We start from the raw sequence: 25,202 nt of genomic DNA on the forward strand, positions 1-25,202 counted from the left end.
GAACATAATAGAAACATAGCACTTTTGGGTTATTTTGTTTGTTTGGTGGGTTTTAATATCAACTGACCCTAAACTGAAATTATTCTTTTCTTTCATTTGTAGTAATGAATATTAGTAAAATGTGCTTACAATAAGGACATTATTGTCTAAATTAAATAACAAATGCATTTAATTATTTAAAAAACTGGTTTTACAGTCTACTGACTGAACAGACATTTTTACTTTTCACAAGTTCTGCAGGTGTTATTTTAAGATGTTTTTAAAGATGTGCAGTTTGGTGGAAAATACCGATTTGTTATTGCGGTCAGTAAACTGAGTGTCTGTTGTAAATGTATGTGAATCTATCAATGTTAGCAGCATTAGTTCTATTTAGATCATTATATAAAACTACAGTAGTACTACTTTTTATTTTTAGTATTAAACTGGAATCGCTGCACCGCTGTTTCTTCTCACTATGGCCGAAGTTTTGTTTAGTTTTTGCTAAATCTGTGCTCATTGGTTGGCTGTGTGATGGGCTTGGCTTTAGTAGAGACCAGACTAGTTTTTTCACTGTGCAGTATGAGCACTAGATGGCCATGTTTTCAAAACTTAGCAGACAGTTAAGTTTTAACGCTGTCTTTTAAAACTATGTTGCATTGTTTTGAATTTATGTGACTGTTTTGGCTTCTCTGTTCATCTATGTTGTAACGTGCATAAGCTTTTTTGCCAAATTTTTGAAATGTTACAGAATGTCTATCTGTGGTCAGACAGAAGACTAACTGCTAATTCTGTGTGCAGACTGCAAATGTAAAAAAAAAAATTATCTAAATATGCTAAATGTGTCATGACAGCAAATCAATGAGGACTTTCAATGAAAACTAAAACCAACTGATGGAGCATCCATTACTGACGGCAAACAATAGCATCATATTTAAACAGCTGCTTGTATCTAGCCCATTTCCCTCACAGTGGCTCTGCTATCATGTGTTACCCTCCTCCAGCTTTTTGTATAGTTAATTATTTATTACATTAAAGATGACATAGGCCCATGTTGTCATATCTCACTACACGATGATTCGAGATGAAAAATGAGATGATTTGGGATTAACAGTTTGCTCTGGTTTGTTTTTCTTTTCTGTAATGAATAAAAGTCACATTTAGACCTAAAAGGAAATGTTAGGAAATGAATAATGCAAATGAACCTGTTCATTCCCACGTGTTCCATCACTTCTCATCTTTATATTTCCGCTTTTTTGAGCTTTAGTTGTGTTTAGTGGAGAGAGTGTGAGAAATTAAAATGTCTACCTTCCTTATTTTGTATGACTTATAGTTTGTTATGACTCACAATAAAGCATATGAATATACAACTTCCTCTCGTTGTGAATTAAATAAGATAGTTATTTTCCCTTTACTTTCACTTTTATTTCCCTTTATCCTTTGCTTTATATAGATTTTTTTATAAACCTTATCTGTGTCTGACATCTGCAAAGTACCATTTGGGGATGTTTCTGACATTTACTCAGATTGACTGTGTGGTGTTTGTTTAGCAGTAATTTTAGATGTTCAGAAATACCCTACCCCCACATTCTCTGTAGAGTAAACAGATGGCAGGTGGGCCATTATATTGTGATGCTTTTTGTTGTTTAAAAAAAAAAATGGTTGCTGGTTTGAGCCTCAGCTGGATCAGTTGGCATTTCTGTGTGGAGTTTGCAAGTCTGCTGCGTAAAACATATGCTGGATTGACGGTTCATTCCGCTGTGGTGAGCCCAGATTAATAAAGGGACTAAGCCAAAAAGAAAATGAATGAATAAATGTGAAATAGAAAAAGTCCAAGATGGACTGTAAAATGTGCTATTTTAGATGTTTTCAAAATGAAACTGAAACTAAAAGATTTTAATAATACAATTTTTATTTTTTTTTAAATGGCTTTTTAAATTTTTTCAGTTTCTTTTTTGAGCTTTAGTTGTGTTTAGTAGAGAGAGTGTAAGAAATTAAAATGTCTACCTTCCTTATTTTGTATGACTTATAGTTTGTTATGACTCACAATAAAGCATATGAATATACAACAGTCTCTCATTGTGAATTAAATAGGATAGTTATTTTCCCTTTACTTTCACTTTTATTTCCCTTTATCCTTTGCTTTATATAGATTTTTTAATAAACCTTATCTGTGTCTGACATCTGCAAAGTACCATTTGGGGATGTTTCTGACATTTACTCAGATTGACTGTGTGGTGTTTGTTTAGCAGTAATTTTAGATGTTCAGAAATACCCTACCCCCACATTCTCTGTAGAGTAAACAGATGGCAGGTGGGCCATTATATTGTGATGCATTTTGTTGTTTAAAAAAAAATGGTTGCTGGTTTGAGCCTCAGCTGGGTCAGTTGGCATTTCTGTGTGGAGTTTGCAAGTCTGCTGCGTAAAACATATGCTGGATTGGCGGTTCATTCCACTGTGGTGAGCCCATATTAATAAAGGGACTAAGCCAAAAAGAAAATGAATGAATAAATGTGAAATAGAAAAAGTCCAAGATGGACTGTAAAATGTGCTATTTTAGATGTTTTCAAAATGAAACTGAAACTAAAAGATTTTAATAATACAACTTTTATTTTTTTTTAAATGGCTTTTTAAATTTTTTCAGTTTCATTATTTATTTCAAACATTATGTAGAGGTGCATTTACACAACACAGTTTCAACTACAACAAAAATTAACATTTTATATTTCTCAGCAACGTGACGTCGCCTACTACTGGCGTGGCATGCTTACTGCAGCATTTCATATTTAATTTCACAGATCTTTCACAGGACAAGTTGTTCTGTTTTTGAGTACATTGTTGTTATTTAGACTTGCTCTAAAAGAATACAAACTAAAACAGAGAGTGAAATATCAAAATCAACCAAGTGCTGATGAAAAAGATGAACTTGAAAAGGCAAAAGCAAAACTACCACACATTTTCATCTGATACTCAACAGCATTTGCAATTCAAAGTTTTAGTCACAGGACTGGAGATAACCTGGAGGACAAGACATCCATAGAACTGCAGTACCGCCCTGTCAGTTTTCCACATTAAAGGGCACCTATTGGGCACCTATTTTATCTCTATCTAGATTTAATACAATTCTTTTGTGTCTCTAGAGTTTGTCTGTGAAGTTTCAGCGCAAAACACACATCAGATTATTTATTACACCTTACAGAATATTTAAATTTTCTGTTCTGACCAACCATGTAGCTGTTTTTATTGCCTGTGCCTTTATTGCTGGTTCTCCTCGCCCACTGTTTCCACGTGCCCGTCAGAGTGTGCCTTAATCTCTGACTGCGTCAGATAAACAGCACAGTGACAGACATGAGGGAAGCAGATCTCAGGTAACGTTTGTAAGAAATACAACAGTAAGAACTTTCCCAACGATTATTTGATATATTTGTTGTGGAGTTAATTCAAGCCTTTCTGCAATGATGAGTCGCACACGATGTTTTTACAAAGTTCACGCACATACACACAGCGGAAACACACACATCGTGCACGTTTAACTTTGCACTGTTTTTGCACGGCAAATATGACAGAATACACGTTAATATCTACTGCTGTATAAATATTCGTTTTGTTAATGTACATAATAACCTGATTTAATGTCAACAAACTGAAATTGAAGCGTTTTCTTTTAAAATGGAACTGACATGCAGCTGTGGTGATGAAGAAAAGATGGTAAAATGGCTGTAATTCATTACAAACATGCACTGCTTTAAAAACGTTTTAAACTTGTAAAACTCACGTCCTGCCTTGTTGATATGATTATATGCGTTTCTACGGAGACATGTTAATATTCGGCTGTTTATCAATTCTGTGGGCGGGGAAAACCACACTCCTACGTCACATTGCAGTCAGCTTCAAAATGGGAGGGATTTCGATCCTATTTTAACGTCAGGAAATTTTAAAAAGAGACTTACTGTGTTTATATCACCCCAATATGACTGGACACACTATACCTACACACAGTTCTGTCCAAACAGCTTACAAAAGATGATTTTCATCATATGTGCCCTTTAATAAAGTACTGAAACTAAAAACGCATGAACAAATTTATAGTCTTCAAGACTGTCCCTGCTAAAAAAATCCATCTTAAACCAGCCTAGGCTGGTTGGCTGGTTTTAGCTGGTCGACCAGGCTGGTTTTAGAGGGGTTTTGGCCACTTCCAGGCTATTTTCCAGCCATTTCCAGCCTGGTCTTAGCTGGTCAGGCTGGAAAATGACCAGCTAAATCCAGCTAAAACCAGCTTGACCAGCCTGGTTTAAGCTGGACATAGCTGGTCTTGGCTGGGCTCCCAGCCTGGCTAGGCTGGTCAAGCTGGTTTTAGCTGGTCATCTCCCAGCCTAACCAGCTAAGACCAGGCTGGAAATGGCTGGAAACCAGCCTGGAAGTGGCCAAAACCCCTCTAAAACCAGCCTGGTTGACCAGCTAAAACCAGCCAAGCAGCCTAGGCTGTTTTAAGCTGGATTTTTCAGCAGGGGTATGATTGTATACTGCTGCAGTATTGAACTTAACCTATTGAATGGAATGGAGAATGACCTAATTATGTAATGGGAAGATGCTTTTTTGTTTTTTGATTGGTCTGACATGAGAAGACCTGAGCGGTTATTAGAGTTACTTTCTACGGATGTGGTGTAAACAAGTTGAAGGTACATTGCACAGTGTTTCACAGCCCACAGACACGGTTCTTTCCATTCTCATACAGAAAAGTAGCACTAATTCACATTCACTTAGAGCCAATAATCACATTAGTTAGATTGCTTAGTTTAAATTATATATAAAACGTCAGACAAGTAAGCTTTATTACTTTTTCCTTATGGACATAAGTACAAGTGTGCAAGCCAATATGTAAATTTAAACCAAAAATTACTTTTATAAGGGGTTATAAAAGTAAGGCAACATTGTGTGAATATAGCCAGCCTCTGATAGTAAAAACCTATTCCATTATAATAAACTTCATAATAACAGTCTGCAGAACACTTTGATTGACAATCTTTCTTAGTGCATGTCATCAAAGGGGAGAAAGTGATGATATCTCCCTTATTAGCATAGACAGCTCAAGCACAAGCGTATACTCCGGTGCAGCCTACGTGAGGTCGCATAGCAACTCGCCGTGGCCATCGGCGACGCTGAAGCACACCTCACAAAAAATGGAACTACACATCACAACGACGAGTAGTGCAAGCTCTGTGATAGGTCAGCTTGGTAGCGCTGACAAATCTGGGCGGGGATGAAAGCCGTGCGAGCCTGATGGAGTGAGTGTTTACAAGTGTAATGTCCAGTGAAAGAGCTCCAGATGGAAAGTTTTGTTTTCATAGTTAAAGTTGTTGCACGTCCCCCAGTTCCACCTCAAAATGAGGGAGTTTGAGCCACTTGTACATTAAGGAAGCGTTCAGAAAAAAACAAAACACCAGTGAAGAAACTCGACACAGACCAACATAAACTACTGCCAACTAGCATTTTGGAAGTGTTATTGTAAAGCAACACAAACAGCACACAGAAGTATAAACGCACAGCAATGCGCAAGGCATGCATTGTGAGTCACGCCGATCACTCGACGCAGAAGTATAAGGCTTTAGTCCCTGATTTATCAGGGGTTGCTACAATGGAATGAATCACCAACTATTCCAGCATATGTTTTACGCAGTGCATGCCCTTCCAGCTGCAACCCAGTACTAGAAAACACCCATACACTCTCGCATTCACACTTATACACTATAGGCCAATTTAGTCCAATTCATCCAATTCACTGATACCACATGTCTTTGGACTGTGGGGAAAACCGGAGCACCCGGAGAAAACCCACACAAACACGGGGAGAACATGCAAACTCCACATTGAAATGCCAACTGGCACAGGCAGGATAAATCAGCAACCTTCTTACTGCTAGACAATGAATTGGAATCATAATGTGCATGAAATTTTCTAACAAGCTGGCAACAATGAACATGAAATGGAAAAAAAACATGTTATTCCATGTAATGAGAGGGATTTTCTTTATTTCAACAAATTTAGAGATCTTATGATAAAACTGTCATTGCTAATCTAAATCATTATGAAGCTTCATTAATGTCTGCAGATTCAGATGGAATAAACTCGCACCATAATTATGATAAAACACAGAAAACAGCTTATGCATGGATCCTTCTTGTTTACTGTAAACCGCACAGAGCCAGTTTTACTATAATTAAACTGCATTTCTACTAAAGTCAGTCAAGTAATAACATAAATATTTATATTTTCAGTGACAGAGTATTATTTACCACTTCAAATTTTACTTACAGATAATATTTACTGTCATTATTGTAGCCTAGATTACATTATTTCTCAAAAGTGAGTAAACTTTGACAGATCTAAAGGTCAGCAATAATCAAGCATGTTTTAAACAAGCAAAACTGAACGAAACTCATACGCAAATAGGGAACAAATGCAAAACACCAACTGCCATTTCTGATCTCTATGCAAATTGCCTGCTGCACATTTTTTTATTGCATTTAATTTGTATTTGTTGTTTTGTTGTTATTTGTTTTTGTACGTGGAAAGAACATGAGGTTTTTCATGCACTCTGACCCACTTTTTGCATCGATGTAATATGCTCTGCGGTCTCTGCAGGCCATCGGCTAAAGACTATTTATTGCATGTAGTGGGTGTGCTGCAAGCTCTTGTGCGTGTATAAGTGAAGGTGGGTTTTGGTTCGTTCCTAAAACAACAGGCTTACAACAACCTAATATTTTAATTAAAACAAAGCATTTTATGATCTGGAGCTAAGTCAGTTTTCAGTTTTGGAAAAACCTTGACCTTGATGCAGAATTAACTAAATTTGTATTATGCATATATAATAAAAATAAATAAATGAGCTGTTGAATAATGTATTTTGTATTAATGTATTTTATATCTTAATATAAATAAAGAAGAACATTAAGAACCGCATAAGGTATTAATATAATTTATAAATGTCTGTATGAGATTAATACATGAAATATTGGTGTCAAATACAAAACCACCTCTTCAACTGTAAACAATGTCGTTTTGAAAGTGTGAAGACAAAAAGAAACATGTTTGTGATTGCAAAGGCTATAAACTTTCAAATCAAGTGTCATTTTCCACTAACTCTTAAATTATTTATTTAGTTTAACGGCATTCTCTTGTTACTGCTGTCTTCTCTGTAGTCTTTCTTTCATCCTTGTCTTCTTAAAAAAAACAGATAAATATAGGCTATTATTTAACCTTTTGTTATTTTTAATATTCTGTTCTTACAAAAAAAATAATTTACCTCGATTTTATAGACCCATCGAATGCCTCATGTGCCGACGTTTGCTACTTTTTTAACCTCCAGACACTCTGTAAAACATTACAGAGCTACACGTGTTCAAAACGTTTATTCGTTAATTTGCTAGCGTAGTTAAAACTACATTCACGATTACGAATGCTGGAATAACTAAAACAAATAAATTGCACATTATGGTTGAGTAATATTCACTTGTGCTTCTCAAACAAAAAAACAAAAAACAAAAAAAGGAGGGTCCATACTGGCCAACCCACAATAGCTTAAATCAACAGTGTTGTTTGAACAAAGTATTTTCGGATATGTAAGCTTCAAGACTGGATTTTGTTAACGGATATGGTGCTTTATGTTTTTTTCAGTTTTTGTCTTTGGCTTTTGTGTGGTAAGTTTTTACTTTTTTATGACTTCTTGTAATGTAAAAAACGTTGTGTAGACTGTGTTCAAATAATACCAATCTGATACTTCATTTTCACTGAATTTCTCATTGAAAATGTAGGCTATCAGTGCTGATTACAGTATTTAAAAAAATAGCGTTCTTATATATACTGTATATATATATATATATATATATATATATATATATATATATATATATATATATATATATATATATATATATATATATATATATATATATATATTTGACAGGGAAAAAAATAAAAAAAAAAAAATACATGTGAAAGTTTGTATTTTGTGGTTACTATTTTTTTACATTCAACAAACGCGATTTACCCATTATTCAAGACTAATTGTGTAATTATGAAAGAAAATACATTTTTATGTCTACAACTGATAAATTATGTAAAATCATTGTTATTAAGAGCAACATTGTGATCAAGAACAAAATGTAAATATTTTGTCAGTCCTTATTGCTTTTATTAAATATTTAAGATTTAATTTTGACAAGTGGTGAGGAGAGAACAAAAGAAAAACTATATCCAAAGTCATAAATGCTCAGATATTTTTGTTTTGAGTGAGCTAATTGCTTTACATTAATTAAACTGCTCATACATCAGTATAATTTATTGTGCTATTTTGCATTTTTTTTTTTTTACATTTACAAATACTCAAAGAAGATATATCAGATATAGATCCAGAACCACGTTTTAGACAAAATCACTGATTTTAATTGGTTCTTTTGGCTTTGGTGGCATTGATTCGCACAGTTTGCACAGCTCCAATTTAGTCACAGTGTCATAAAATTATAATGGATGTAAGGCTAGGCTATTATTTTCTGTTTTTAAATAAACTCTGAAAGATATCTGAGAGAATATTGTATGTGACAATGTTTCTTATAGGTGTTTCTGGTGTTCAAGCAGAAGAAACAGAGATGAAATCAGTGACTGAGGGAGATTCTGTCACTTTAAACACTGGTGTTACTGAAATAAAAAGCAATGATCAGATACTGTGGTCATTTAGGTTTAATAATACAGAGACTCGTATAGCTGAAATCTATAAACAGAAAAACTATACATATGATAATGAGAATGAGAGATTCAGACACAGACTACAGTTAGATGAGAAGACTGGATCTCTGACCATCACAAACATCAGCAAAATACACTCTGGACTTTATAAACTAATGATCATCAGTGGAGATAACACATACAAGACTTTCAATATTGATGTCAATGGTGAGCAAACTGAAAAACACTCGTTTTAATCATTTTTCTGTACATGTGGTTTTAATTCACGGAATGTTTAATAATCTTGAAACATTATTTTCAGCAGCTGTCTGCTCATGATTTTGTACTTTTTTTTGTTAGGTATTCTGGCAGTTCCTGTCGTTATCAGAAATTTACCAAGTTTAGCTTCATCAGGATCCTCAAACCAGCATTGTTCAGTGTTGTGTTCAGTGGTGAATGTGAGCGCTGTGAGTCTCTCCTGGTACAAAGGAAACAGTGTATTGTCCAGCATCAGTGTGTCTGATCTCAGCATCAGTCTTTCTCTACCTCTGGAGGTGGAATATCAGGATAAAAACACCTACAGCTGTGTGATCAACAACACCATCACAAACCACACCACACATCTGGACATCAGTCAATCCTGTCAGTCAAGATCAGGTACTCTTATAGGACTTTTACAGTGAACAAAATTAGCCTTTTCATCCAAATTTGCATAAATGTTGCTTTCACTTTCACTTACACATAATTTGACTACTCAATCCACCCATCTTAATTAATCTCTCAAATGTTTTTGAGTAAATTATCTAATGTTAAATATTTGAAGGGATAGTTCATAGTTCCCATCACTTGTTCCAAACATGTTTGGTTTTCTTTCTTCTGCTGAACACAAAGGAATATAATTTTAAGAATGCTGCAAACCTGTAACCATTGACTTTCATAGTATTTGTTTCTCCTATGGTAGTCAATGGTTACAGGTTTTCAAAATATTTTCTTTTGTGTTCAGCAGAAGAAAGAAACTCATAAAAAGTTTATAACTAACTGAGGGAGAGTAAACTAAGTTAACATTTTTGGGGCGAACAATCACTTTGAATACATTTTTTTTCTTTTGCAAATTGAGCAAAATTTGATGTAATATTTTGTTTGTTTTAATGATGTTGAGAAGAATGTAAAATAAACTGTGTTCTTAAAATGTTCTTGGTCTGGACAAAAAATTGGTCAGACAACATTTTCAGAACATCTATTTTGGATTGAACATTAATCTTCTTGGAATATTATAATTAAATGTTTAAAGAATGTTATGTTGTGAGTACACAAAGGAGTAGGAGGAGTATGTTGCATAAACATTACATGGCATTTTAAATAATGCTCTAAAAACAAGACTTTAAATGTCCAGAAACCCTGCAAATCATTGCTCACACAACGTTTTAAACATACATTTATGTTAACTGGCAGTTAGATTATTATCAGTTTGGAGAAAAACAAACACAGCAAAATTTGTAACATTTTTTTTCTATTGTAAAACAGAGTAATAATTAACTGTCAGACTCACAGTAGAGGCTGTTTGTTTTATTTCTCTATTACAGAATCCAGAACTTCACTTCATCTCCTGGTTGTTTTGCTGCTGCTGTTTTTAATCACAGTTACAATCGTGACAATATTCTGTCACCACAAAAAGCATGTAAAACAAAAAGGCATGTATTACACACAAATCAAACAACATTTTTGTTACATAAGTGTCACCAAATATTATAACTACATCAATAACTTTTTTATGAATTTTTCTTAAGCAGCTCAGACCAATGAGGAAGATATCGATTATACTGAACCAACACTTATTCCACATGGAGATCAGGATACGGTATGTTGTTCATAGGATGTTTGTTATTCTCTGCTCCAAATCTCTTTGCTTTAACAAATTGACATTTTAAAAATATTTGGATTTGTTGATTCTTAAGGTGCTTATGCTTTCTTTTGTGGCATGAATAAGGAAATCAACCCATAAATAGTGCATTTTGTCATAGTTAAAAAAAAACACCTCAAGATCTAAGGATCTGCTGTTTATTTTTAGTGCATCTAAATCCATAAGTGCACTTGCATGATGAAGTTCGAATGAATATATGATAATTCATACGTGACAAAACATTTTTTATTATAATCATCTTTGTGGAAATGAAATGTCTTGAATAGATATAACCCATTGTTTTTATTTCCTGAATCATATTCTCATTTTTCTTTTGACTTCTCAATGTGTTTTTTTTTTCTTACAGAGAGCTGAAGAACAGGAACAGACGGTGTATTCAGAAGTCTTTTTGAAATGCTGATCATGTAAAGTTGTAATATTATACATTTTAACACAGGTTTGAACATGTTGAAGCTCAAAACCCTTGTTTCTACAAATGGCTGAAATTCACATTTAAGAAACCTTTATTGTCTGAAGATTTCACAAATATTAAAATGACAATCCACTTTCAGGAACTGTGATGTGTAGTATACAACACAGTAAAACAAAATGTAAAGAAAAAAAAACTTGCAGGTATTGATGCCTTAAAGATAAAAATATCTTGTAATAATTTAAGTTGATTTAGCAAAGAAACACAACATTTTTGTTTAAACCTGTTTTAGGGTTTACATTTAATTCCAATTCTGTGTTTTGCTGTGCTATGACTCCCTCTGCAGGACAAAGAGCTAAACTGGGGATAAGATTAAAAAAAAATGTATTGCTGCTTTTATAAAAAAATCAGTTCAACTTGATGTAAACTGTTAATAGTTTTACATTTTTGCATACATACATGCATACGTACATGCATACATATTTAGTCTGTTGTTAAAAATAAAATTACATTTTGAAACTCTCTCACCGCTTACTGTCTCTCCGTGGTAAAGTCCAGATGCTAGAGAACTGACCAGGTGAACACAATTTACATTGCATCTGAAATTATTTGTGTTGTCTGAAGGCTACAATGCTATTTTCTCAACTAGCATACGTGAATACACAAATGTAAAAATACATACACTGCACGATTGAGAGAAACGAAAAGCTTGATTTGCAGACTGTGACTTTTAAGTGACTGTCTTACTGATCCCATTTAAATTGGATCATCAAAAACATCTTAAAGGGTTAATTAACCCCAAAATGAAACTTGATCCTCACTATTTACATACAAAATCAAGTGGTTATAAACGTTTATAAAAGCCGTTCTTCTGATTAAAGAATTTAGATTTTTTTGTGAACTATCCCTTTAGTAAAGACCAAAAAGGGATGAAGACCAAAAACAATGAATCTTTAAAAGCAAACTCATGAATATGTAGATATTTACCAAATGTGAAAACATTTCAAATATTCAATATTTTTAGGATGAGTTTGATCACCGGTCTTCTGACTCTGAGGCTCCCTCTGCTGACCGTTTGTGAAACTCAATCTATGTAAAAAAAAAAAAACAGCATCCTGATCAAGTTAGTTTCTGCAGGTAGAAAACTGTATACACATACATATTAAACATTTATTGTTTAATAACAGGCAGATAAAACACAGTTCTGTTACATGCGACCTATCACTAGTTGAAGATGACTGACAGGCCATATACAGGGGCTTATGTTTTGATGCAGGGCAGGCTGCGGTTTACTGAAAATTAGAAAATGCTGCATAAAAATGCCCAATAGCAGTTGATGAAGGCTTATTTGAAGAAGATTGAAACAAAGAGAGTTCAAATACATTATATTATTTTACTAATGAAGAATAAAAGGTCAGGAAATGTCTGTAATCTCCCTTTTTTAATTAAACAGCATGGGTTGTCAGATTGCCCTTTTTGCACTTTGCCACACTGGCAGCTTGGTTAAGAGTTTGCAGAGAGATCTGCTGTGGTTTGTTTTATTTAGGTCATTATCATACTTTATATGTTCAGGACTTGATAGACATTTTAACGAAATACATTTCAGCTTGAGGTTTTGAGAAAGTGGTGCACATAGTTGATTATCTTTTTAGGATTCTTTATTTCATTTTTGATTCATTTTCAGAAAATAATTTTTTTAATTTCCACTTTTGTGTGCATGTGTATGTTTATCACAAAATGTAAGTGGATTTTATTTAATTTCAATGTAAATGATTAATCCAATAAACCAACATTAAGTTTTTTTGCAAAGGATTTGAAATGACTGACATTTGAAAACAAAAATAACACATTTAAATCACGTTGAATGAATTTGTGGAAATTTAAACAAACAAAACAAGGTCAGTTGAAGAAATAATGCAACTAGTTTTATAACGGATTGTATGAATTATTGAACTCTTTCAGCAGCACTATTCTTATGGAGTTTTGAAATACAGTCATTTGGTTACATATTTTGCAGATGTCAGTCATTTAAAGTGATTAACTATAATATCAGGTGATCTGTAAACTATTAAAGAAATCAGAGATCAGATGCAAGACTTTCATAATTATTATTTAATTTATTTTAATTAATTCAACAACTCATCGACATCTGCATTCAGATAGAAAACTAAACTGGACTGCATTAATTATTACTAATATAGATTATCATCTACATTTGACACAGAGACTTACACGAATGCCTAAAAGAAAAAGTCACTTGCTTTTGCAGTTTATGTTTATATATATATATATATATATATATATATATATATATATATATATATATATATATATATATATATATATATATATATATATATATATACATATAATGTGTACAGGTAAAATGCGTTTAATGCCATGAAATGAAACCTCTTCAATTTTAGCGTTGTGCTAAAATGTAAACTCCACTGTGAAGTGGACATTTGTTGTAATTTAACATTATTTATAGTTTATATCTGTTTTCATTTAAAGCATTAATATATTTGACATTCAATCAGTATTTGATTTTACACATATTGAATTTTATTATTAAGTAAGTGTGTGTGAAACAGCTCGTGTTGATGGTGTTTTTCATTCAGATTTTAAAGACAAAATGTGTGACAGAATAAACGTCTGTTGGTGAAGACATGTGGGTCAAACGACCTGATGGAAAATGTTGAGCTGTTATTGAGATCAGTAAACTGGAGGTCTGCACTGTGGTTTAATCGTCTTTGCAAAACACAACTGTGTCTAAAGACAAAAGTGCGGTTTATCGCATTCACAAACAAACATTTAATAAAAAGTGTGTGAAAGGAACAAATAATGTTTATTGTTGATTATTTTCTCTCATGTTTGTTTATCATTGATGGTTTTATTACTAATTTACATAAATCAGGTATACTGCAGGCCTACATCATGTAAAATTGGGGATTTAAGAGTTTATATTTAAAATTCTCTTATTTCTCCTTTTATATTGATCTCTACTTGTATAAAACATATCACACAAAATATTTTAAAGGTATAGGCTATGAATTTATTCACAATTCACTCACTATCAAATGGTTTTAAAACTTTATGGATTTTTTACTACCAAAAATTATTTTTTTTATATTTTATATTAGAAAAAACAAACATTATAAAAGTAAATGGTTACAGCCAGGTTTCCAGCTTTTTTTAGAAAGTCTTCTTTTTTGGTTAAGAAATTTTTTTAAAAAGATATGACAGGAGAGCAAATGATGACACAATTTTCAGTTTTTGGTGAACTTTTCCTTAAAATCAACATTAATAACAATCTAGTGACATATATAAATGCTCATATATAACATGCACCTTTGAAAGAAATGTTACATATATGATCATATTGGTGAACACTAAAAATGTAATTTGCATTTATTGCCACATGCTATCAGATTTCTTCATCATTCAGATACTTGTAAAACCAGAAAAAGATTTAAAATGCTATTTCTTAACCTGACAGAAAACGATCAAGTTCAAGTTGCTTTATTGGCATGACATTTAGTAAAGTATTGCCAAAGCTTTTTAAGATATGTAGATATGTAATATATTAACAACCTCAAACTAATCAAATATACAGTAAATAGAAATAAATGACAAAAAAACAATTACAATCATAAATAAAAAAATCTAGATTATTTAAATAAGATACATTAATTTAAATTCTTATGGCGTGTAGGGTGAATACATATTTTGCAGCTAGTTAGATGTGAATTCATCCTCTCCGAGTACATGGTAAAGTTTTTCTGAGTCATTTTAATTTAAAAAAATTGATTAATATTTATTTCAAATTGGCAAAAAAATATTTCTGTAGTTGAATTTCCTATCAACAGTTGGATTATTCACCCACTTCAAATAAAATGTAGTTTAAAACTTATTTTTCATCTATAACTTGGTCCAATATTTTAATCTATTTTCAGGGTAAATGGCCAACTAAAAAACCATAAAAAGACCACCTCATGATCAACTGCACAATAAAACATTTAGTGACAAAAAGTCAAGACAATGAATACTTTATGTTGCTTTAGCTTATTTTAATGAGTTTTTTAATTATACAGTGTAACAACTTTAGTCAGGTTCATTTAAGTTGAGATGACTCAAAAAGGTTCATTTGATATTATACTAAAACCTTAAGGCAGCAAGATTTTTTAACTGTGTGAAGTTGAATGAGACGCCTCCCTCTTTAGTTTGTTCTGTCTGTTCTAGTTTGCTGGCTGTTATCAGACCTGTTGCCTCTCATGCTTCAAGACTTTTTGGGGTATTCAGGAATATGGTTGTTTGTGCATTTTTACTCTTTTGTCTGTGGCTTTTGGGTGGTAAGTAGCTTTATTTGTGACTTCATGTAATGTCGAATTCTTGCAATATAATTTCTTGTCTTACAGTTTGAAGCTGAAATGCCGTGAGACACTGTGTTGTAGTTTGTTAAAATAAAACCAGTTTGAACTAATCCTCATCATTTTGTATAATCTTCACTCAAATTTAAGCGTATATGGGTCTAAAAAAACTTAGACTCCAGGGGCCTGTTTCAGAAAGGAGGTTAAGTGAAAACTCAGAGTATTTTAACCCTGAAATGAGAGAAACTCTGGGTTTTCCGTTTCAAAATGGCAGGTTTGTTAAACTCGAGAAAGCAGGGTAAGTCAAGCCTGTTTCTGAAAGAGAGGTAACTTTAACTCAGAGTCAGTTACTGTGGTAACTTACTCTGTGAATCTAACCTGGTCAGAAGCAGGTTTTATTCTCTAAACTCAGAGTTTCTGTAGGTCTCCTCCCCTTTTTTAAAGATGAAGCGGTATTTCTCGCCTTAGCCTTACGTTTCCACCCACCTATTTTAATGCTCATTTTGGATACGTGCATAAAAACGATTGATAGAAACGTCATGATGCACATAACTTTTTAAAATATGCATAAAAAACGCGCATAACTGAGTAGGATAAACTTTTATTCGATAGAAAATGTGCGCATAAACTACGATGGAAACACTTTTACTGAACAAATTACAGTATGTACATTAAAAAAAAGATCATGATCATATGATAATGAAAATGTGTGTAAATGGAGGCTCAGCACACTGTAACACGTCTTAAATGTTGTTTTAGTCATTCTAAAATGCCTTAACTGTTTCAGTATTAGTGTATATTATTAATTACCCCCGAACGTCTGGTGCGTGTCAAGAGTCTCCGCGTCTCATGGCTTCAGACGCCCCCACGTGTTCATTGTGTTTCAGCATTGTCTTCTGACATCGAGGCGCAAGTACATTAATTAGGCTAAATAAAGAATTAATTGACGCAGCTTCTTCTACCGCAGTAAATTCTGTTTTTACTGTTGATATTTGGTGCCAGTTAAATCAGGAAGTGACAATTTTTTTCTCTTTAACTCGTTGGATGGAATTTTATTCGCATCTTTTATGCAATATTCCAGTTTTGCACATACATTTATGTAATATATTTGGATTGAAACATAGCTATTGCCTATATTTTAGTCACACACAGAAGAACTGTACTAGAATGGCTTATCCTTTTTTAATAAATAATTAAATTGAATTCACCTTCGATATGCACTGTAACTAGATTAATGGGATTATTATTCTTTCTAAAAATTATTTTTAGTACTGCTTACCTTCTAAATGTTATATTAACCTCTATCACTTGATCAATAAAAAAGGCAGACACACAAGTGCACTGTTAAATCATTTAAAACTAATAAATGTATAAAAGAAAGTTTAGAAAAATATATATAAACTTCACAAATTACATTACTTATTTTATTATACTTAAATATTTAAATACTTAAAAAGTTAAATTAGGCATTATCTTGAGCAGCTGTTTTCCCACGCTAACTGGTTGATGGCTGCTTCTTTTCAAATATACACACTCATATTTGCTATAACTTTGCATGAGAACATCAAGTTCAGCTGGAAAAAGAAATGGTGATCTCTTTTATAAGATATTGCCATAGTCACTCGTAATGTCTGCGCTCCATTGATAATGCCTTTTTGTAGTCACGGTGTGCGCGCTTAACTCTGAGTTGGTCTACTCGAAGTTGATTGACCCAACTCAGATCAGCTGTTCTGAAACCGAAAACTCAGAGTTTTTAATCTCTCGGTAAATCAACTTAGAGTTCAAGTTTAAACTCTGAGTTGTTTGAACCTCCTTACTGAAACAGGCCCCAGGAGTGTTAAAGGACCAGCACTCATAACAAAAAAGTGGCTTTAAAACAATACAATAAAATTGCATTCTCATGTATTTTTACAAGCACAATTTTAAATATTTAAAAATTTTGGGTTGCTATGTTGGCTATTATACAAATAGAGATGATGTTTTTCTTTTTTATTATTATTAAAGTTTAGAATAAACTGTTTTAAAGAAAAAAAATATTTTTTTCATTAATATTTCAAGTTTATTTGTAGCACTTTTTACAATAATTATTGTAAAAGAAGACTACCTTTTTTAATCAGGCTTCAGACTTTTGACGTTTTGAAGTGAGAATGCTTGGGCTGTCAGAAATAAAGAGAGAGAACAGTGTATGTTTTTTGATTTGTTGAAACATTGCACCAGATACAACTGAATCAGTAGCTATTTTAAATTTTTTAAATAAATTCTGATAATATCTGAGAAGATCTTCTGTGACTATATTTCTTCCAGGTGTTTCTGGTGTTCAAGCAGAAGAAACCGAGATGATATCAGTGACTGAGGGAGATTCTGTCATGCTAAACACTGGTGTTGCTGAAATAAAAAGCAATGATCAGATACTTTGGTCATTTAGGCTTAATAATACAGAGGAACGTATAGCTGAAATCTATAAGCAAAGAAACTATATTTATGAAAATAGGAATGAGAGATTCAGATACAGACTACAGTTAGATGAGAAAACTGGATCTCTGATCATCACAAACATCAACAAACTACACTCCGGACTTTATAAACTGATGATCATCAGTGGAGATAACACATACAAGACTTTCAATATTGATGTCAATGGTGAGCAAACTGAAAAACCTTATTAAATGATCTTTATTATATTAAATGATGATTTTAGTTTAAATCAAATATACATCTGGAACTTCTTATCATGCACTTTTAATTATATATACAATTAGAGGAATGTATATCTTAATTAGATATACAAATTAGGCACACGCCTAATTTTTTTTTTTTTAGGTAAAAAAAAAAAAAAAAAGCAAACAAAAACTTCTCATCTGTATGAGTCACTAATTAGTCATTTTCCCTCCAGTTATAACAAATGATCTGATTCTATTTGTTTTTTCTTTGCACACATGCTAGTCGTATTACTATTTGGTCAACTGTGTATAATTTTTCACTTATTTGCAGCTCATCTGCCAGTTCCTGTAATTAGCAGCAACTCTATAAACGGTTTAACATCTTCATCATCATCTTCATCAGTTCAGAGATGTTCAGTGTTGTGTTCAGTGGCGAATGTGAGTGCTGTGAGTCTCTCCTGGTACAAAGGAAACAGTGTATTGTCCAGCATCAGTGTGTCTGATCTCAGCATCAGTCTCTCTCTACCTCTGGAGGTGGAAGATCAGGATAAAAGCACCTACAGCTGTGTGGTCAACAACACCATCACAAACCACACCACACAACTGGACATCAGTCAAATCTGTCAGAGAAGATCAGGTATACAGACAGCAGCATTCTTAACATTAACTGGTAAATGTGCTGATCATATTGTGTCTGGATGAAGTCATATTGAAATAACTGATTATCTTCTGTTTATTACAGAAACATTCCATTATGCATATTTCCTGCCGCTCATAACCGTTTGTGTGTTTCTGCTGCTCATTTCTGCATGTGTGTTTTACTGCTGCCGCAATAAATGTGACCAAGACAAACCAGACGGCAAGTATCACTATAGACATGACAGAAAAACTGGTTTAGAACAATTTTTAAATTAATAAATGTCATCAGTGTAGTGGCAGGATGATGATAAATGAGCTCAACATCTGCGTGTGTTTGTGTTTTTTAAGATGAGAAAAGCATGTCGGAATACACAGAGATCATCTACAGACAAACATCACAGATCATCAGCCGTAAAACACCACAACTCACCACGAACATCTGCTTTCAGACAGAAAACTCAACCTGCCTGCATTAGTCCTGTAGGTTATCTATTTTCATTTAATTAATAAAGCACCATTTAATGGAAAACAAGCAGTTTTACAAGATTACAGACTCTAATACAATATGTCCATTCAGTGTAAATGCATTAGTGTTGACTAGAACTATACTAAACCTGTGTATTTGATTATTCAATAAACTTTGATTTCTCAATGGGATCTTTGATTATCTTTTTTTATTTATTTTTATTTAAAGATTCTGCCTTTATTCTCTTAACTCATTTATTTTATTTTGTGTGTTTACACACACACACACACACACACACACACACACACACACACACACACACAGTTCTGTCTGTTTCTCAAATCTGATTGGCTGGTAGCCATGAGATATTAAAGCAATATCAGTGCTCATACAGCCTATTCACCCTTGTGTATTACTTCACCCATATGAGAGGACAACAGTTTGACAAAAATCGCAGTTGTTGGACAACATAATGTATTTTGAGGCTTATTTAGGTGAGAATGTTGTTGTTAAGGTTGCAACTATTCAGTTTATTCATAAGGACGTTGCATATTTTAAATATTCAAAATCTCAGAGATTCAGCATATAGGTGGACATCAGCCTGTTTTACTGAGCAGAGCAAAGACGGTTGATGTTCCACTACAAGATGTCGACAGAGACCGCATAAGAGGACCAAAACAGCATTTTTTTCAGCGTACATTTCAAACTACAGCTGAACAAATCATTATAAAATACATGTGACATTCTAGGTCGATCTTTCTCTTTTGTATTTTGTAGTGCTGTATTTATACCATAGTAATCTGGTAGTGTTTGATTTGCCTTGGCAGTTTTAGGGTTAATTATTGTGATCTCTCAATTGCAACAGATTTGTCATCACTTTAGATCATGAGTTCCCAAACTCAATTCTGGAGGACCAGTGTCCTGCAGAGTTTAGTTCCAACAGAAACTTCCAGGCAAGTGTGTTGAAGGTAATTCAAGGTAAACTATGCAGGACACTAGCCCTCCAGGACCGAATTTCAACACCCCTGCTTTAGACATTACGCTAGAAAATCATTCAAATACTAGCTCTAAAGTGACGTTGGTAAATTAGCAATGGTTTTTGCTGTTCTGACGTCAGCAGTAGATGTGAATGAACAGCAGAAAAAAAAGTAGTTCCTCAACAAAAAAAGGATTTTAAGACTCTTCGTGTTTAATTTTCTTTTTTATATACATGATTATGCCGCTGAACTGTTGTATAAACGCAATATCACACTTGTAGCAGTGCAATATGGCTGTATATCAGCACTGGTGGGACACTAGGCACTCCGTCTGCAGCCTTGAGCCAACACACGCATCTCACCAGTACTGATATACAGCCATATTGCACTGCAGCTTGTGTGATATTACTCACATATAGAGAAAACTAAATAAATTAATGAGTATTATTAATATATAACTATTTACTCGTACTCAAGTAGTTCTAGACCTTTATGGATTTCTTATAAATTGAACACAAAAAAGTGTGTTATTCTGAAGGATGTTCTGAACATTAGCCATTGACAGGCATAGGAACAAAATATGTGGATGTCAATTGCTGTCAGAGGACATTCCTGAGTATATCTCTACTTTTGTTCAACAGAAAAAAACTCAACAAGGGTTTGGAACATGTAAAGGATGATTAAATGATGATGACAAATTTTTTTGTTTGTTTATTTTTATGGTTGAACTATATCCCTTTAAGACCGTTGGAAGAGAACCAACTTAGGCTCATAAAAAATGCATGCCAGGGCTATGTTAATGACACATTTTGCACCCGTTTCTTGTTTTTAAGATCAGATAAGTTGTCTAAGCTCAATGCGTGTGGGTTGATGTGCTGAGAGGATGCAAACGCACACAACTGGTGTTTGTTAGACAGTGTGTTTGTGTTCGTGACAGTGTGAGACAGGGGCTGTTTCCTTTGGTAACAAACAAACCTGATCAGACTTAGTGATAACCTGAATTATAAAGGGTTTTTATTATCATGACCTGCAATCTAAACGCGTGAAGTCTGTAAAGTAAATCAAAGAAGATGATAACTAACAGATCGAATGTAGTCTGAGGAAAACCAGGGGGCTTTTGCTTCAGTAGTGGACAATTAGTAAACAGATTCAATAAATTGATCTGTTGTGTCTAAAGTGACTCTCGACTGGATGATTCTACAATGACGTCTTCTCAACTGTGTCCTCTGATGCTGTTAGTATTGAGCGGTGAGATATTTATATTATATTTGTGTTTTAGAAAAAGTAGAGCATTTACTTAAATACATTTCCACAAGACGGAAAACAGCTTTATCTTTTAGGAGCGAGTCATTAGACTCTATGAATTGACCTTTTAGTACTGTATGTTCATTTAAATATGGCCTTATAATAACATTTTTCAGGTGTGTTTCTTGCTGCTACATACAAAGTGAAGTCAGTATCAGTGACCAAGGGAGATTCTGTCACTTTAAACACTGATGTTACTGAAATACAGAGCTTTGATTACATTTTGTGGATGTTTGGACCTCGAGATACTCATATTGCTGAGATCTTCAGGCAGAACATTAACAAGTTTGACAGCAATGAGATATTTGGAGACAGACTCAAGATAGACAGACAAACTGGATCTCTGACCATCACAAACATCACAACTGAACTCTCTGGACTTTATAAACTCACCATCATCAGCAAGAGGCTAAATTCCAATCAGAGGTTCAATGTTATTCTCTATGGTGAGTAAAATGAAGTAATTTAAGATAATTACTGAATATTACATTGTAAAAAAAGTGATTAGCTGACTTTAGTTTAAAAAGGTGAGTAAATTTGTTGTCTTAAAATGATTAAATACATGAGCTACGTGCATAGTTGTAAAATACAACAAAGTCAACTTTAAGTTAGTGGTTAAAGTTGAAGTTGTCCTCCCCCAGCCCTGCACATTTTAAATGTCTCTTTTATTTGATACAAAAGGATCAGTTCATGGATCTCTCTAATAATGAGCTGATGATCTGATTAAGGTGTTTTAGAAAGACATGAAAAATGTACAGGATGGTGGGGGACCGAAGACCACAATTGAGAACCACTGACTTAAAAGGAACAGTCCAATTTTGTTCTTCAAAACTAGGTCCATTTTACAACTCGCCTATAGTTAAACTGTTTTACAATTTTTTTATCTATTCAGCGGAGTCCAGTGGGAACACATTCAGCTTAGCTTAGCATTAGGGTTAAGCCAATAGATAATGCCATCGTCCATCACAGACAGCCGATAGCCATCACGATGCTGAGGCAGCATCGCAATCCTCCGCCCCACAATATAAATACACGATTAGGCCCCGTTTACACCACTTAGTTTTAAAATGGCATTTTAGAACAAAAACAGTCCACGTCTACGTTGACGTTTCACCAAGTATTTCTGAAAAACCCTCCTTCCACACTATACCACTGACAAAAGCACATCACTTGACCACACACACACACACACAAACACTCTGTCATGGGCTGCAGCGCCTGAGCTCCAGCAGTCAGCCCAGAGAGCAGTGCACGTCAGACAGTTTATAAAGGATGTACCGCTGGATGGCGTCTCACTATAGATGGTAAATGTGATATTTATCTCATCTTGTTTCTATCTAACGACTCTTCGGTCTTTTGAATTTATCAGGTAACGTGTCACAGCATCAGTACACTGCTTCAATCTTTCACTTCGCATACTTAGTTATTTTAGTGAAAACCTCAGATACTGTTGGTTGGTTCCTGTTGGTTGTGCACCTTTTTTACCAACCAAGTTTGTCGACGCCATTATAATGACACAGATCACTCTGCCTATTCATGCCAGAGTCCCGCGGAAAAAGTGATTGACAGGTTGTCATTTGTGTGTAACTTATTTTTATTTATTTATGATTTGGTTATGGGTAAAACAAAGACCACATGGGTCAGGTAGTTGAAACATTAGGCTACAAATAATTAATTTGTTATAAATTATTAATTTAGCGCTGCCTATGTTGTATGTTTTATATATTTTAACATACAACTTCTCTTTTTACCACAGTAAAGCTCAAAGTGTCTTCTTTCCAATGATACATAATTTGTGTTTGTAGCTTACTGGAGTCAGGAACTGTTACTATTTAAAGTTAGGTAGGTGTAAATCCCCAAAATTGAGTGCTGGCTAACAGATTAAAAGGTTTTGTGTTCTCTTGTGAGAGCACCTCACTAAATATGACACTGAGGCTTTAAGTCTTTTTGTCGTCAATATATGTAAATCCATACTTTACATATTCGAGGTCATACTTGCGCTTCGACATATTTGTTACTATAATTAAATGAAATTTCACAAGTCAAACGGTAGGGTTGTCACGCCAGAATTTCAAAATAAAAGTCCAGCAAATGCAAAATAAGTTAAAAAAATGTAATTTTTTGGGGGTTTTTTGACCACACACTCCGCGACCCACTGAAAATGTTCCTGCGATCCACTTTTGGGTCGCGACCCACCAGTTGAGAAACACTGATCTATACAGTACTCTCATTTCTGTCTAATAAACAAGGTACTTTGCTGCCATACCATAGCTACAGCCGGCGCTTTGTTAACCTTAATTAACCTCTATCATAGTACACAATGAAACAACAGAAGAGTCAAGAGCTTTAAATAGGAAAATTATTAAAATATTTTTGTCATTATTGAGCAAGATGCTAATGGTCTAATCTGATTCAGTGGTCTATGCTCAACTAATATAAAAAGTGCTGCTGCCAGACACAGAGATCGGCTGAAGGAATTAAAATTGGTAAAATTCTTCTTTTTATCTCTAGAGGGTTGTAAAATTAGTTTTCATAAAAGGAGGAGCGTTCCTTCAGCAATCCAAGTCACACTCTGTTTATTCACATCTTTAAATTAAAGCAATCAATCACTTTTTACAGGAAACTAAATATATATACAGACAGTCTTTTTTTAGATTTTACTATTATTACCTGGCTTGAATTATGGCTAATAACGTTTATTTCATAAAATTTTACCAGCTCCTCTACCTGTTCCTGTCATCAGCAGTTACTCTACAACATGTCCTTCATCATCATCATCATCAGTGTCCAGATGTTCAGTGTTGTGTTCAGTGTTGAATGTGAGTGCTGTGAGTCTCTCCTGGTACAAAGGAAACAGTGTATTGTCCAGCATCAGTGTGTCTGATCTCAGCATCAGTCTCTCTCTACCTCTGGAGGTGGAATATCAGGATAAAAACACCTACAGCTGTGTGATCAACAACACCATCACAAACCGCACCACACATCTGGACATCAGTGAAATCTATCGCACATGTTCAGGTATGATAAAGGTGATTTTAGTGGTCTTTACTAACCTAAAAGAGTTCAAGTGATGTTTATAACCCTGTGTTTCTCCTTCAGACTCTGACCAGTGTTGTGGATTTACTGATGCTGTGATACGATTGGTCATCTCTGCTGTAGTGGGCGTGGCTACTGTTGCTGCAGTCATTTATGACATCATATCTGAACGTTCAGAAAGACAGCGTATAAAAAACAGCAGGAGGCGATATATTCAGATCTAACACACTTTTAGATTTAGGTTTTAAAGAATCAGGCAGTTTAACTGATGAATCTTGTTAAACAAATCAACTCATTCATTAAGTGGCAAAACTCCTTTCTGGATCAAAAAATAAATAAATAAACACTTTATCCCTGCAACAAGCTATTACTGAAAATGTGAAATACTGCTTTCTGTTGTGTACCTTACAATTAGTTATTACTGTGCAACAATTATGTCTTAAAACTTATTACTACTGTGCAATTATTAGCAATAAATCAAACTGAATTATTTGACTTAATAAATTACTTTACTTACAGATTGAATATCCATTGATTATTGGTAGTTTCTTGTTTATTTTGGAAGGATTGGTTAAATATAGCTGATGGAGACTAACTACATCATTCACAAAGAATCCAGACTAGTGCCTTTAATCCTCTAAAATATATTTAAAAAAACATTCATTTTTATCAAGCTCTAGGTCTAGGAGATGTTTAACTCCCTCTTCTGGCCAACATCTGAT

General features: G+C 33.8%; 4 protein-coding genes across 5 annotated transcripts in view; all 4 read left to right on the forward strand.

The window, feature by feature from the left end:
• blf (bloody fingers) overlaps nt 1-25,202 on the forward strand; it is a 201,498-nt gene that overhangs the window by 21,068 nt on the left and 155,228 nt on the right. The window lies entirely within an intron of this gene.
• LOC100007935 (uncharacterized) lies at nt 7,143-11,551 on the forward strand. 2 transcript variants are annotated; one of them, XM_001346234.8, is made up of 6 exons: nt 7,143-7,673; nt 8,590-8,925; nt 9,058-9,354; nt 10,281-10,388; nt 10,488-10,555; nt 10,965-11,551. In XM_001346234.8, the coding sequence occupies exons 1-6, from the start codon at nt 7,628-7,630 to the stop codon at nt 11,016-11,018; spliced, it is 909 nt and encodes a 302-aa protein (XP_001346270.3). In that variant the 5' UTR covers nt 7,143-7,627; the 3' UTR covers nt 11,019-11,551. The 2 variants fall into 2 exon arrangements, with proteins under 2 accessions (XP_001346270.3, XP_073793443.1); XM_073937342.1 differs by lacking the exon at nt 8,590-8,925 and having other exon boundaries at nt 7,146-7,673.
• On the forward strand, nt 15,285-19,172 carry LOC137489053 (uncharacterized). Its single transcript, XM_068216629.2, has 5 exons — nt 15,285-15,379; nt 17,702-18,037; nt 18,389-18,694; nt 18,800-18,916; nt 19,045-19,172. The coding sequence occupies exons 1-5, from the start codon at nt 15,334-15,336 to the stop codon at nt 19,170-19,172; spliced, it is 933 nt and encodes a 310-aa protein (XP_068072730.2). The 5' UTR covers nt 15,285-15,333.
• Nucleotides 21,031-25,002, forward strand: LOC100007948 (uncharacterized). The gene is made up of 4 exons (XM_001346243.9): nt 21,031-21,387; nt 21,561-21,890; nt 24,163-24,462; nt 24,544-25,002. The coding sequence occupies exons 1-4, from the start codon at nt 21,342-21,344 to the stop codon at nt 24,702-24,704; spliced, it is 837 nt and encodes a 278-aa protein (XP_001346279.4). The 5' UTR covers nt 21,031-21,341; the 3' UTR covers nt 24,705-25,002.

The sequence above is a fragment of the Danio rerio genome, chromosome 22, assembly GCF_049306965.1.
Source record: "Danio rerio strain Tuebingen ecotype United States chromosome 22, GRCz12tu, whole genome shotgun sequence".
NCBI lineage: Eukaryota > Metazoa > Chordata > Actinopteri > Cypriniformes > Danionidae > Danio > Danio rerio.

Excerpts from the sequence above, each read along its gene's own strand:
- LOC100007935 (XM_001346234.8), top strand. The coding sequence starts at position 7,628 with ATGGTGCTTTATGTTTTTTTCAGTTTTTGTCTTTGGCTTTTGTGTG. Across the intron at positions 9,355-10,280 it reads ATCCTGTCAGTCAAGATCAG|AATCCAGAACTTCACTTCAT; the intron begins GTACTCTTATAG and ends TCTCTATTACAG. Across the intron at positions 10,389-10,487 it reads AAAGCATGTAAAACAAAAAG|CTCAGACCAATGAGGAAGAT; the intron begins GCATGTATTACA and ends TTTCTTAAGCAG.
- LOC137489053 (XM_068216629.2), top strand. The coding sequence starts at position 15,334 with ATGGTTGTTTGTGCATTTTTACTCTTTTGTCTGTGGCTTTTGGGTG. Across the intron at positions 18,038-18,388 it reads TTTCAATATTGATGTCAATG|CTCATCTGCCAGTTCCTGTA; the intron begins GTGAGCAAACTG and ends ACTTATTTGCAG. Across the intron at positions 18,695-18,799 it reads AATCTGTCAGAGAAGATCAG|AAACATTCCATTATGCATAT; the intron begins GTATACAGACAG and ends TGTTTATTACAG.
- LOC100007948 (XM_001346243.9), top strand. The coding sequence starts at position 21,342 with ATGACGTCTTCTCAACTGTGTCCTCTGATGCTGTTAGTATTGAGCG. Across the intron at positions 21,891-24,162 it reads GTTCAATGTTATTCTCTATG|CTCCTCTACCTGTTCCTGTC; the intron begins GTGAGTAAAATG and ends AAATTTTACCAG. Across the intron at positions 24,463-24,543 it reads AATCTATCGCACATGTTCAG|ACTCTGACCAGTGTTGTGGA; the intron begins GTATGATAAAGG and ends TTTCTCCTTCAG.